The sequence below is a fragment of the Anabrus simplex genome, chromosome 7, assembly GCF_040414725.1.
Source record: "Anabrus simplex isolate iqAnaSimp1 chromosome 7, ASM4041472v1, whole genome shotgun sequence".
Taxonomy (NCBI): domain Eukaryota; kingdom Metazoa; phylum Arthropoda; class Insecta; order Orthoptera; family Tettigoniidae; genus Anabrus; species Anabrus simplex.
In genome coordinates this window covers 270,227,556-270,242,424 of record NC_090271.1, presented here as the reverse complement: position 1 = coordinate 270,242,424, position 14,869 = coordinate 270,227,556, and the positions used below count along the sequence as shown (strand labels likewise).

General features: G+C 40.1%; 1 protein-coding gene across 1 annotated transcript in view; it reads right to left on the bottom strand.

Annotated features, from left to right (window-relative positions):
• The window catches only part of LOC136877810 (protein CEPU-1), a 780,334-nt gene that overhangs the window by 56,494 nt on the left and 708,971 nt on the right, over nucleotides 1–14,869 (bottom strand). The window contains exon 5 of the mRNA XM_068228540.1: nucleotides 9,908–10,082. Coding sequence (XP_068084641.1) covers nucleotides 9,908–10,082 — 175 coding nt within the window. The remainder of the gene's footprint in view (nucleotides 1–9,907; nucleotides 10,083–14,869) is intronic.

The following is a 14,869-nucleotide window of genomic DNA, read 5'->3' as shown; positions in this document are numbered from 1 at the left end:
ATACGTTAAGCATATTCAGTGACAGCAATATAAGTAACGCTGACCATGTGTCATTGGAATATCTTCAGACCAAGTGACCGGGAAGCAGCAGTTTGGGTAGGTCAAGGCACTTCGTGAACTCAACATTCCACTGTGTTTGGTTTGGACAACAATATAATAGAATGTCAGATCTAATGAGTGAATTCATTAAAAAAAAAATGGCTTCAATGGCTGAAAATCTATCCCAAGGATCTCCAAATTATTGGACCCTGAGATCTACATATTGTCAATGTACGTCGAAATACCTTTATGTGACAATGTTGAGGGGAAAATACTGACCCGCAGCACACGTATCACTTGGAACGAAAGTTCGTTGATACGGTTAATGCAATACTGAACCTTAGATGTCAGAACCTTACTGGCCAGAGTTCTACGCTGAAGTATTATCACATAGCGATTTATCTCAAGGGAGAGCCGGATCCAGGCATTTTATTAAAACTAAAAGACGGGTAAGAAGTTGATAAAGCATTAAATTCAAAATTTTGTCAAATTTTCGTTCTAATATTATCAGTTGAATAAATAAGATATATCTCAAGTGCTGGTCTTTCATATAACTCTGTATTTCAATTTTATTGTTCTGAATTCGTGTTCTCGTACCTTGTCCTTAAATGTATCGAATTTTTCACCAAGCTTCGTTCTATAGTGACTGCGAAAAACAATTTCATAACAGATCGCAAGCATTGCTCTTCTCTCTTTCATTTTAACAACATATTCTACTGGAAAGTTAGCACTAAAGATACGACATTCACTGTTCACTTTCCTTTACTTTCAAGATGAATAATGCACACATAGCCCTACTCAAAGAAAATAATTCAGTATTGATCTTAACGCTTAATGTTGTAAGGCTATTCCCGGCTGTATACGGCACGTGGCATATTTACACCTCTATAACGGTATTTCGAGAGGACAGTGGTAACAAACTATGCACTCATTGCAAGCAATCGGAGTGCAAATAGAAAGACTCTCAGTATGGTGCATTTACACAAAGAAGTAATTGAGTTCAAGAAAAAGTAATTTGCCAGTACCGGTATTCCAAAATCAGATCTCCTGGTTAACATCCAAGGATCTCTCGCCTAAACACTGAGACGCCGTGAAGAGCTTCACATCGAAGTTTTACTTGCCAGGTGTGTCCCTCACTTTACATATTTATTTAACCTTTATACAAGATTCTCATCCATGTCACTGTATTTTTATATTTTTCTCATATTCTAACAGTCGCATTTCGTTTAGGATACGGTTACGGTACATTCACATACAGCAGTATTCACATGTCGGGGAGTAGGCCACGTTCCGGTCTGGACCGTTCAGCTGAGATCTGACGATTGTTACTTCGCAATGCCAGGAAATTTATCTACGAATAATTTATCAGTAATGATATCGAAGAAAAACTTACAAGAAAAATAATGAATGTGAAAAAATGTAAAAGAAAGACATATTTGGATACACGTGGTCTGAATTAATAGGAAAAGTGAAAGGGTACGCTCTTTGATGTACGATGAAGTGTAGAAATACTTTAGTGTGAACATTGGTACATTTGAAATAATACTGTCAAAACATTGTTGATAACTTAAGAAAGAAAACTCGACATTTATAGACGCCAGAACTGGAAGGCAAACACTGAAAAATAAAATGGCGTATGGCTCTTAGTGCCGGGATGTGACCGAGAACATCGGCTCACCAGGTGCAGGTATTTTGATTTGACTCCAGTAGGCGACCTGCGCGTGTTGATGAGGATGAAATTATGATGGTGACGACACATAGACCTAGTCCCTGTGCCAAGATATTTAACCAATTATGGTTAAAATTCCCGACCCTGCCGGGAATCGAACCCAGGACCCCTGTCGCTAAAAGTCAGCACGCTAACCATTTAGCCATGGAGCCGGACAAGTCAAACACTGGTTGTGTCTGTGACAAGTAACAGAATATTTCACAACATTGTTTTCCTATTTCATTTTTATTTAACAATGCTATTGACTTTATGCCCCATTAACAACTTGTTTTATGGTTTCCGGAGATACCGGTGTGCCGGATTTAGTTCCGCCGGAATTCTCTTACGTGCCAGTAAGTCTACCTACACAAGGCTGAAGTATCTGAGCACCTGCAAATACCACCGGACTGAGCAAGGTTCGAACCTGCCAAGTTGGAGTCAGAAGACCAGTGCCTCAACCGTTTGAGCCACTCAGCGCAGCTCATTTATATCTGAAGTTTATACAAACAAACTCTAAATTGCAAATTTGCTCTACCACTACTTAACATCAGGGAAAACAGAGTGTGAGATGGGCTGAAAAGTGCGCGCATTATGAACAATCTACTTTTCTTGAAGACTGGTCCATTCATACTGCCAGGGAAGGTATGATCACGCCTTAGTCAAATGTTATTTGAACAGATCGTTGCTTGTACTGTAGATGCTCGTATTGCGACCAAACATTGACCGCTAGTGCGTAAAGCAGGGGTGTAGCCAGAGGGATGTTTATTGGAGGTTAGAACCCCACCATGAAATGTTAAAAAAAAAAAAAACTTACAATGAACAAGTGAAAGTTGACTCAATGGTCTGGCTCTTTTGAAGAATTGCAGAGACGTAGTTGTAAAACCAACATATCCCTTGAAACTATTGTATAAGATGCTGCGAAAGTTGGATTTTAGATTGTAATCTGAACATAACATTAGCTGTAAAACTGTTTATAGTGATCATATTTTTTTCCATGATGATATTCGTTATTTAAAGGGGCCTAAAAGTTAGGTCATCGGCCCCTAATGGTAAAAAGTGAACGAAACGAAAATTAAATCTTCAAACTTTATCCACTGACTAAAATATAAAACGAATGATGATGAAAAATTGATAGTGAAACAAAAACAATCACCGGATCCAGTTCACAAAGCCTGAACTACTGGGATGATGCATTATTATCTAAAAGCGAAGCAAAGCAAAGTCATCTCCGTACAGGCCACGAAGGCCCTGGGAGTGGTGGAAGGTAAAGGCTTTCACTATTCGTAACCTCGGCACGCGATGTGGTAGAGTGGTTAGCTCTACGCCCGGCCGCCTTTGCCCCCAGGAATTAACCTGGTACTAATTTTTGGTGCAGGCTGAGTGAACCTCAGGGCCATATGCACCTCCAGAAGTGGAAATCTCGTTTCTTAAATTTTACGATTTCCTGAAGGGGATTCGAACCACGTCCTTCCGCGCGAACAGAGCACGCCTTTACCGCCTCGGCCAGGCAGCCCCTCATTATTATCTAAAGGGGTCCAAAATCCAAGTCGCCGGCCTCTCATAATTGTACAAATCACTGGGAGGTAGAACCATGGTGTTTCCCTAATGGTGGTACTAATCACAGGAAATGTAGACCTGTCGTATGTCACACGCAATGGCATCACTCACAGGTAACACAAAACCATGGTGTTTCGGACATAAGGGTACTACTCACAAGCAACGCAGACCCATGGTGCTCCGCACATAGTGCGACTAATCACGGGCGCCGGTATTCCCATGGTGTCCCTCACTAAGTGCAACGAATCACAGGCAACGTATACACATGGTGTTTCTCACATAGTGCTAGTAATCATAGACAATGTAGACCCACGGTGTATACATTATGGTAACAACCACAGGTAATACAAATCCATGGTATTCTTCACATAATGGAACTAATCTCAGGTAACGCACTCCCATGGATTTCGCACATAGTGATACTTAGTGCGGGCACCAACCAAACCCGTGGTTTTCCTCACATAGTGGTTCTAATCACAGGCAACGTACACCCATGGTGTTTCTCGTAAAGTGGTACAATTCACAGGTAGCGCAGATCCATTCTGAACCCAGGGGAACCGACACATTCCAGCGCATCGTTACGGGACATGGACATTGGTTCGCGCAGCCGAATACCTGCTCCCCCGCTTCGGTGGAATACCCACGATCGTAGACTCTACTAACCACAGCACCGTTGTGCTCCTCGCATAAAGACACTACTCATTGGTAACGTAGATCCATGGTGTTCTTTACATTGGTACTAACTGCACGTAACGTCGTTCCATGGTGTTCCTCATGTAATGGTACTAAGCACAAGTAGTTTCGAGGTTCTAATGTCATCATCCCTTGGTCACCCCTTTAAGTCGCCTCTTACAACAGGCCGGGGATACCGCCGGTATGTTCTTCGTCTGCGTCCCCCATATACAGGGGGTAATATTGTTCTCGTTCCGCATTTTATTGTAAGATTGTGTAGTATACGAGTAGTACTGCAATTTGAATATCAACATTATTCACTTGTACCAGTGTCCTTATAATGGCCCTCATGCATGCGCGCACGACACACGCACAAGCACGTTAAATATGTCCTATCATCATATTATACTATAACCCCTCATAAGTCGATCCTGGCTACACTATTGGTCTACAGTTCACATGAAATCAGTTCTACAATATCTGAGTTGACCGTGAATGTAGTGATATCGTACCGTAACCGTAGCGGTAATCAACCTTCCGTTTAATTTCGTCAGATGACACCGAGTGCAGTAATGGAGATCTTTAACTTGACAACAAGAACGACATGAGTGACAAAACTTTTGATCGATCTTCAAACCTGGACTGCCTCAGTCGATCGAACCAGCAAACTTGAGATCATGAATCAGCACTCTACTAATGACCCAACTGAGGGATGATCACGAAAATGCGATAAAAGTTTAGGAAACTGCGTTAAAGAGCAAAAATAAATTGCCTGATATTTGGCAGAAACAAGAAGCGGCTAAACGAACAAAAGAATAAAGTGACCGATTGCAAGGTACAGTACATGTGCAATTTCCTTTCCCTCCCGAAGAAGACCAAGCAATTTTCCGCTACTTAAAATTAGCTGAGTGAGGGGCGGAAATAGAACTGTGTTCCACGTGTTAGTGACTACAAAGGGAAATGCTGTGGCCTCAAGATCTGACAAGCAGCTAATACTGTCGGCGAAAAAGAAAAAAGAAATCATGTTAAAAATGTATTTCGTTTAAAGCTTCAGAAATGAGCTACTAGGAGTATAGAGGTCTCCAATCGACTGGAAATACGTTTAACAGATTATTGTTCACAACCGTCTTTCGCACAATGAATAGAAATACTGTATCATTTACTGTTAGTTTAAACTCGAAAGAGAAAACATATTGTCAAGTGTAACTTTTGTTACCCTAATCATGACCGTGGGACATCCAGATTGACCTGAAATATGAACTTCAAGAACTTTTTCATTTTCTAATCCTACACAAATACTTTGCTCCCTTGAATTTGGAAGTTGATAATCCTATTTAGTTATACTTCATTTAATTGTTATACACCGTAACAGACGCTTGAGTGCCGGAATTTTGCCCTGAAAGGTGATTCTTTTATGTACATGAGTCCTAAAAATCCCGGTGTCCCGAAGTAAACAATCAGCACAGCCCCACTTATGTACTGAAAGGGAGGGGAGGAAGTAGAGGAGTAGTGTTGAAGGCCAATCTAGTAGCGAAAAGGTCGGAAGGGAGTGAATGGTTAGTGCTGAAGGCACAGTGTACGTATTGTCATACATCCACCACTGTCCCCACACGAGGTAAATGCTATCGCAGTCACAACAGTCTTGTAGCGAGTTGTCTACCTGCAGCGCTGAGTTAAGCGAGGAGGTTTTTTTACATCGGGTTACCATTTCTGTGAATGCGTGTACAAGTAGCTCTTCCGACAGATACCATAAGCTTTTAAATACCATTTTACTGCCTCGGGATTCGATCTAACAAACCTGAACACAGAATATGGCTTAATCAGCCATTCGGAAGTATTATAAGAGAATGAAGGAAACGCGGAAAGAAAAAGGGAGGAACTTATCTTTCGTACGTCGCAGGGAAGGAACGGTAGATATTGTAAGTATACAGTAAATGTTTCCATTCGCAATGTAGTAAACTTGCTATTAGGTTCTCCCCTGTGGGTAGAAAGATAGAATACACTCATGGAATATCCTTCCTGTTGTATGAGGTTGCTGAAAGGGTTTGGCACCTGAGAAGTCCCCAGCTGCATTGCTTCAACTTACTCGCGATAGCCTCGCAGTTTTCGCCTTTCCTATCTGACTTCCTTGAGTCAAATCTTGCTCGCTTTTTTTTTTCTATTGGCTTAACGTCTCACCGACATTGCTCGCTTCTGATCCCAAAGGCATTGGGCTTGTGAGGACAGTGGAGTGTCCGCGGTTTGGGTTAAGTATCAAATCTTATTTGGAAAATAGTGGGTTCGATCCCCATTATCGGCAGCCCCGAAGATGGTTTTCTGTTGTATCATTTTCACACGAGGCAAATGCTATCCCATCGTTGCCATTTGGCCTATATGTGTCGGTGCAACATAAAAAATATAGCAAAAATGATTCTATAGTTAGGGGCATTTCTCCTTCTCCTACCGATGATTGAGAGTGGTAATGAACAGCTAGCCAACTGATACTCCACTCCTTCAAAGATTTTTGTCTTTAAAAACCTCATTTTCCGCACCATGAATGTGTACGGAGGGCCTCTTAGAGGATCACACCGTCCCTCAGGCCAAAATATAGCCTACGTAGCGGTGATTTGTTGTAAGGTGAAGGTAATGGTCAGAAGGGAGCCGCGGTGGCATATAAAAGAATTGTCCCAGCATTTGTCTTAGTGAAAAGATGGGAAACTAAGAAAAAAAACCATTATCATTGCAATCCATGGTGGAACCAGCCCAACGCCTACCCAATGCAGAAATACGTTTTATGCAATACCTGCTGGGTTTCTAAGGTTTGAAGCTCCTTCTTGTTTTCCTCTCTTTAGTGTTAATAAGGTATGCTTGCCTAGTAATACTTCATCTTAAAATCATAAGGATCACCGCAACCTTCATCAAGGTATTATGGACGTTGTGTTTAGAGACGTAAGTAGATTTTAACCTTAATATCAATGGTTGCTTTTTCTTCATAAGGTAAATTTCTCACATTCCTAACGAAATAATTAAAAGTGCCCGAGGAATAATAATATAGAAGCAATTAATTAATACAGAAATTCGATATATTCACCGATATTAACTAATGTAAAATCAACAAAATATAAAACAAATGCATTATACATTGTAATAATAATGATAATAATATTTTATCTTCCACTCAGCACATCCGCTTACTGTTTTTGGAGAAGCCACGGTGCCGGAATGTTGTCCGGTAGGAATTCTTTTACGTGCCATTAAATACACCGACACGAGATTGACGTATTTGAACACCTTTAAATACCACCGGATTGAGCCAGGATCGAACCTGTAAATTAGCGCTCAGGAGACCAGCGCTCTCCCACCTGAGCTTCTCAGTCCGGTTACTGGATTATGGAAGCAGAAAGAACGTTAAAAGTTTAGTAGTAGTTCTCGGAATCGACTGCTAGTAAACTCATCCTCGACTTGTAAAATTTACTTGCCTTCCTTATAGCCGAGAGTGTATAATTTTACAAAATAATCTACAGCCTATACTTTATTGTAAATAACATTTTTCTGAACACTTAAGATTTTGTTCTTCATCGTTTATATGTCTGTTTCTGTGGTAGTTTATTTATTACTTTATTACGACACCATGGACAAACGTCTGATCTTTACCGATACAATTTAATAGGTATTACATTGTTTCAATGGCGGCCTGTAATTACACGAGGTTGTCTCCTTCATAAACGGATGTACAGTAAACTCCGGGTTACCGGGCGAGTTGGCCGTGCGCGTAGAGGCGCGCGGCTGTGAGCTTGCATCCGGGAGATAGTAGGTTCGAATCCCACTATCGGCAGCCCTGAAAATGGTTTTCCGTGGTTTCCCATTTTCACACCAGGCAAATGCTGGGGCTGTACCTTAATTAAGGCCACGGCCGCTTCCTTCCAACTCCTAGGCCTTTCCGATCCCATCGTCGCCATAAGACCTCTCTGTGTCGGTGCGACGTAAAGCCCGTAGCAAAAAAAAAAAAAACTCCGGGTTATCCGAGCTAATGAAAGGGAGAACAACTACGAACATTCGATAAGCAAGGACAATCCAGTTCAATGAATTTTCGTGGAATAACTTGACATTCTCTATACACACTGAACCTGCGATGAATATTTCTTCCGCTTAACCACCCACCCTTCTGTTTTGACCACAGTCGTAGACGTGTAACTTGTATTACTTCATAGGTAGGTTTTTTTAAACTTTTACGGTTTTAAGGTCTACTACTATCACTTTTCCACACAAAATCCTCCTGATTTACTTTTTTAGAAATTACGGGCAGCTTTTACTGAACTACTATTCCTCAATCTGTCACCAGATTTGCATTCAGTTATCCCATTTCGACGTTTCTGTTCTACAAAAATATTTCGATTATTGTTAAAAACAGCGTTTTTGAGTTTTACTGCCATGAAACAAAATTCAAGGCTTTGCAGACTGATGAACAACAGAAATTTTCACTACTCACAGAGACGCTAGACCGATAACAACGGATAACGGGGTTCTTTCATCATCTGATGTAGAATTAAGTAATTTCATAAACGTTTAACAGCTCAACTTGAGAAAGCCTAGTTCAAAACAAGGAAATCAATATACGCGATGGTATATAGTATTTATGATTTTATTTCCTATATATATTTAGAATGCACGAATAACTTGCAAACTGGACAACCTACACATGAATAATCGGAAGATTACTGTACATTGCAATTCGGTATTTATGTTCAGAAACAGCGAGATGTACTTTCAGTGTACAGTTGAACAATCAAAAACTGGGGCACTAAAAGTTTTGAAGTCCTGTATCGGTTGTTATAATCCTCACCCGAGGCGGTACAGCTACAACAAAACGTTATGCAACTTGCTTATTGTTAAACGACATCTTTCTGATGATATGCGACTGTTAGTATACAATAGAACTGTCAGTATATCATAATAAGCGGACGAGAATCTGTCATAATTGTTTTAAAAAATGTGAAATGGTTCGTCTCTGTGGTGTAGATGTTATTGTGATTAGCTTCCACCCCCGGAGACCCGGGTTCGATTTCCGTCCTGCTATGAAATTTGAAAAGTGGTACGAGGACTGGAACGGGGTCCTGTAATCCATGGGAGGTCAACTGAATAGAGGGGTGTTCGATTCCCACTGCTTGTCTAAGAAAATGCCGGGATGGTACCTAACCTACGTCTACGGCCGCTTCCTTCATTCTTCCTTGCCTATCCCTTCCAATCTTCCAGTCATCCGTGCACCTGTTCAGCATAGCATATGGGGCCGCCTGTGCAAGGTACTGGTCTTCAGCTGCATCCCTAACCAAATGTCTCATACTGCAGGAGGTGTAGAGGTGGGATCCCTCGCTGAGTCTAAGAGAAACGAACCCTGGAGGGTAAACGAATTTAAATTTTAAAATAAAAGAATTTCCACCAGCTGGTTTCGTAAAAGCTGACCAAGCTGTTAGACTTTTATGACTGTATTCCTTCTCTATCATGGGGCTACTGGGCACTGTTATATGTGGAAGTCAATATGCCACGATCATTTGATTCTTAATTACCTTGTAAACACATGATGGTGGTGTTTATAAGGTACAAATTTCCGTCGTTTCCTATTGATTAGGGTTCACGTAAATAATATCTAACGAGCTTCTTGTGGTACATGTACGCTTTGTAATGTATTCAACAACCAGTCAGTGACAGATAGTACAGTTAATATTGTATGTGGAAGTCAATACGCCATGATCATTTGGTTATTCCTAATTGCCTTAAAGCACATCAGACAGTCGATTAGAAACGTGGCGGTTTATTTATTTACTACTACACCAGCTAAATGTCACAAGGATTAATTTTGAATAGTTGTCACCAAAGTACACATTACAGTAAATGCCTTTTGATATACATTTATTATCCCATACTTAGTAATAACTGTCGATCATGAAGACTAACCTGAGAGCTCCACGTACTGGCGTGTTTTTCCTAAAGCATTGTCCGCCACGCAGCTGTAGTTGCCGAAATCAGAAGCCTGCACCTTTCGCAGAATGAGAGTATGCCGGGAACCTCGAGTTTCCATAATGGCTCGTTCGGTAGTATCCAGACGAAGAGTGTCCCGGTACCAGAGAACCTGCAACATTAAAACAAAACAGTCATAGTTAATAAAGAGAAAAAGATTAATATTCTAATGTCTATTAATATCCTCTATGTAGTTGCAGAGTTCGATTTTTAGGAACTAATCGTTAATTTAACCCAAGGCGCAACTGTCTCCTACCAGCAATGCGGTTCTGCAGTGTGATTTGCGATCTGAACTATCAGAACCTCTGAAGCTTATGCAACTCGTTGACGTAACTGTAGAGTGGCGAGATGATACTTGCGCCTTGTTCAAATACGTTTGCATTACAACCTATTCATACCTAAAATACTTTCCCTATTTTATCACCTTGGATTCAAGTATGCATCTTTAAGTATTTGGAGAAAAGAAATATTTAGAATATCACAAATTGAAGGGAGCATGTAAGGATACGTCCGAAGATACATGTATTTTCACACATATTGTATATGCTGCATCTTTCCTCAGCGAACACTTTTAAGCAAGATAATATGGAGCAGAAATGACTGACGATATTCAGCACAAAATTACAATTCTGCCAACGAAAACAATACAACTGATCCGTACCCTGACGCCCCATATGAGAGATCAAGTAATATATTTGCCATATTAAATAATTATACAAAAGTGGACTTCAGTCAGGCATTGGAAAAGTAGCAGTTTACAGAATAGTTGAGACCGGAAGTCCATGGAGACGTAATGTCGCTGTACGTTGCGCGAAGCTTGCTTGAAACCGTGGGAAATTTTGAGCTTTACCAGGAGTTAGCACAACTCTGCAAGTGTAGAATTCGTTGGCCACGAGGAGTGTTCAGCCAATTATGAAGTGAGGGTGTTGCTAATATGAATTATGGACCGCGCAGAATTAAAATCCCAGGTTGACCAATATGGATATATGTGTGAAGTGTACATCGATAAAGAGAAGTCAGTTCTGTTATTTGATGGTTTTCCACAGGTCTGAGAGTGACAAATAATCAGGATTACGTTATAACAATTATCTGAGTAATAAATCATCAGGAGTGAGTCTGATATAAATTTTAATAAATATCAAAGTCATTGTCGGTAACAAGCACGATGATTGGTTGAATATTTCAACATACTGGGAATCCTCTAGCTACAACGGCGTTGGCTATGTTACTTAAGCGCCCCACTAATCGGGAGCGTCCTTCTTATTGTGTGTGTGTTGCCGTGAAGTGAACATCGTTCCATACTTCGCTTTTATCTCTGCGCGAATGCTGCCACGTGGGCAGAAATCTAACAAAGGTCGTACGTACCGAAAACAGTGCATTTATTTTGTGAACAGTGCTACGTAAACCGGATTCAGTTATAAATCGCCAATTGGGCTAAGTCGCAAATTCATTTCCCAAAGTAACAGACGGTAATTTTAGCCGCAGACTGGTGATTGAGTGAGGGACGCTCATCCGCATTGTACTTTCGGGTCGGTCGTGTATCGCGAAGGACTTTCGTATCGAAACGCGAGCCGCTCTAACTGACTGTTTTTAAACCCTAAACAGTTTTGTATTGTGAATATTACGTGTGTTTTGTGCTGTTATATTAATGTTGGCATAAATTCAAGCTGACAAAGGCTTTATTCGGCACGTGCATGGTGAGCGGTGAAGAGGTATTTACCAGAATCCTGTGTGTTGAAGTGTACAGGAACTAACCCCAAGAAGATGGCACTGCCCTTAGAAGAAAGAAGACTGTTTCCATGTGTTGAAACTTGTTGAAGATGGAGAAGACCACCACCGTAGCAGGGATGTAAACTGCTACCAATGTCCAAGGAGTTGCCAAGATAAGACGCATGTATTAATTAAATGGCATGTTTTATGAATTACGATTAATACCAGTGAGGCTCAGTTTAGGGATTTCCTTTAATGTAATTTTTGCCTGTCGGCATGTGTTTATTTTATATTAGTGATGCTGTAAATATGGATAGGAGGGGATCTCATGATTTCTCTATAGGCCTATTTATTTTACTTTTTGATTAGCTAAATGGGATATTGAGGGAGATTTTAGGATTTATTTTGCATTTATTGGTGTAAATTAGGCATTTTACCTAGCTTAAGGTTATTCCTATGTTTTGTTTGATAGAGATAGAAGGATTAAATTGCCAAAACATCCACTTTCCGAGTTACACACTCTCGGTGTGGAAACTAATTTTTTTCATTTTGAAAGATTAGTGATGAATAGGATGCATGATGCATGTATTTCAAGAGCTGTGACACGTATGGAGCTGTATATGCACCGTTGACTAGAATAGATTCTTCTAATGTGGTTGGAAACTCTTTTGTAGTCTACGATGATTTGAGAGTGAATCGAACCCTGATATATAATGAGGAAGTCTGATAAGATTATAAGATATGCAAGAGAATTTGGTGCATGCTGAAATATGAAATTAATGATGCAGGCAGATTGCATGTCTGGTGATGTTATAAGAATTGTGTGAAGCGAGAATAGGCCTGTGATCGTATTCTGAGAGATTATTGAGAATCAGAATTGACGTGAAAATAACGTCAGGCCAGTGAATATGATGTGTGTGTTGAGGTATAGTGGCATGCTGGCAAGATGTACGATTGTGTATGTTGTGTATGTTGTGTATATTGCTGAGATACTAGCCGCCCTATAAGTTAGCTTATCAGCCGTGGTTATACGGACAGCGCGAAGTGAGATATTATTTCCATTATATAATCTTGTCGAAACAGTGACCAAGTACCCAGAGCAGTCTTGAGTTTTAACATTCTTTCCAGCCCACTACAAAGCAGGAAATATGTGACGGATGAAGGGCATTATCCGGTGCGAAAAGGCATCAGAGGAACACAATGTTGCCCATTGCTTTCCACTTGTTTATTAAAGTACATACATTATTTGTTTTCTCTTACAGGATGGTGTTTTATGTGATTTCATGTTGTTTTTGATATGTTTTCTTGTTGTTTAGTGGTGAACAGCCCGAGTGCTGAGTGAATATTTGTGGTCAATCTAGATCCTTTGGTGAACCGCGTTTCACGTCGAGTCAGTGTAGTATATAAGTTTTCCCCTACCTGATCCAATGTAAATACTTGAAATATTTTAATTGTGTTGTGATTATTGTAAATGTAGCGTAGGGAAATGCCACTAGTATTTTTTGTTGTTCATATCATGTCCCATTGCGTCTTAATTTAAAGGTAACTATTGCGGCAACTACACTGACTTTCAATCCGTATTATGGTGATACTTAAAATCAAGCTACTCCATACGAATAGGAACATTGGACAATAATGTGGAATTATTTTTGAAGCGCATAAATATTTTAATGTTGTGATTTGGAACTTTCATTTTATCATTTAATTTATATGCGTAATTAACGCTTGTGGTCCATTTTCATTTCAATTCTATTTATATACAAATTTCATTCGCGTTTTTTAAATTTGGATTTTTATTTGTTGTAGTATGATTCGGGGTTATTTTATGTAATAAACTCATCTTACCCCATACCAGTGTTTCTCATTGGAGAAATTATTCCTGTCTAGTGCTTAGGGACAAGTGATAAACTTCAACATTTAGACTTACCCGCGACAATCTACCCACTCACTGCCCAACCCTGAGTTAGTCGGATGTTTACTCAGGAAATGGAGGCATCGTCCTAGAGGGTTATTACCCCTGGGTACGATACAACAACAATGCCCATTTTCTGGAAAACTGTATCCCTTCCGAGGAACTTTACTGTTCAAAAGATTCGTCGTCATATTAAACGTTACTTTCTGTTCCTTTCTTTTTTCTTAACTTATGTAATAATATTATTATATTATTATTACTATTATTATCATTATTATCATTATTGTTGTTATTATTGTTATTTATTATTATCATTATTATTTGTTTTAAATAACTACATTGCTATGGTTTTCGGAGACGTCTAGTTGGCAGAATTTTGTACCGTAGGAGTTTCTCTACGTGCCAAAACGATGACGACGTATTTGAGCACCTTCAAATATCACTGGACTGAACCAGGATGACACCTGGTCTCAGAAAGCCAGTCCTTTAACGCCTGAGTGATTCAGCCCCTTAACTTACATTTTCCGCCTGTTGCTATTTCCTGATGAATGCAGTATTTTTGTATCTATCTCATGGTGTGAGTCGCAGTAAAATATTTTGTTAACCTAAGTCTCAGTAAGCAGGCAGACAAATTGCATGTAGAGTGGTTGTGGTACATTGTCTACCAACCATGACGGTATTTGTTCCGATTGATGCAACAGACATTATTTGACAGGCTCGAAGTCCATAGGCAGAAGTTTTTTTAAAGTTGGATTTACGTCTCGCCATCGCAGGTAGGTCCTAAGGCGACGATGGGGAAGGAAATGCCTAAGAGAGGGAAGGATACGGCGGTGGACTTAGTCAAGATACAGCAACAGCATTTCCCTGGGGGTGAAAATGGGAATGCACGGCTAAAATATTCTCCAGGGCTGCCGACAGTGGAATCCAAACCCACCATCTCCCGAAAGCAAGCTCACAGCTGCGTGTCCCTGACCGAACAGCAAACTCGCTCGGTATAGGCAGAAGAACTTTATATATCCACCTAGACAGTAAAATTTGAATTTTATCCAAAACACATTGAAATTTTGGGCTACAATTAATTTTCATCTCGGATTAAGTAAACAAAAAATGTATATCTCTTGCGTATTAATTTAAAACGATTGAGCAAATTTGCAAAACTGATTTCTGTTGTATTCTGAGTGAACTCTCGAGTGGAAGTCACCCTTCTGCACTTTTCGACTTATTGAGTAGGAACTGAACATCTGATTGTCCTTTTTTTATAAACTTGTCGACCTCCT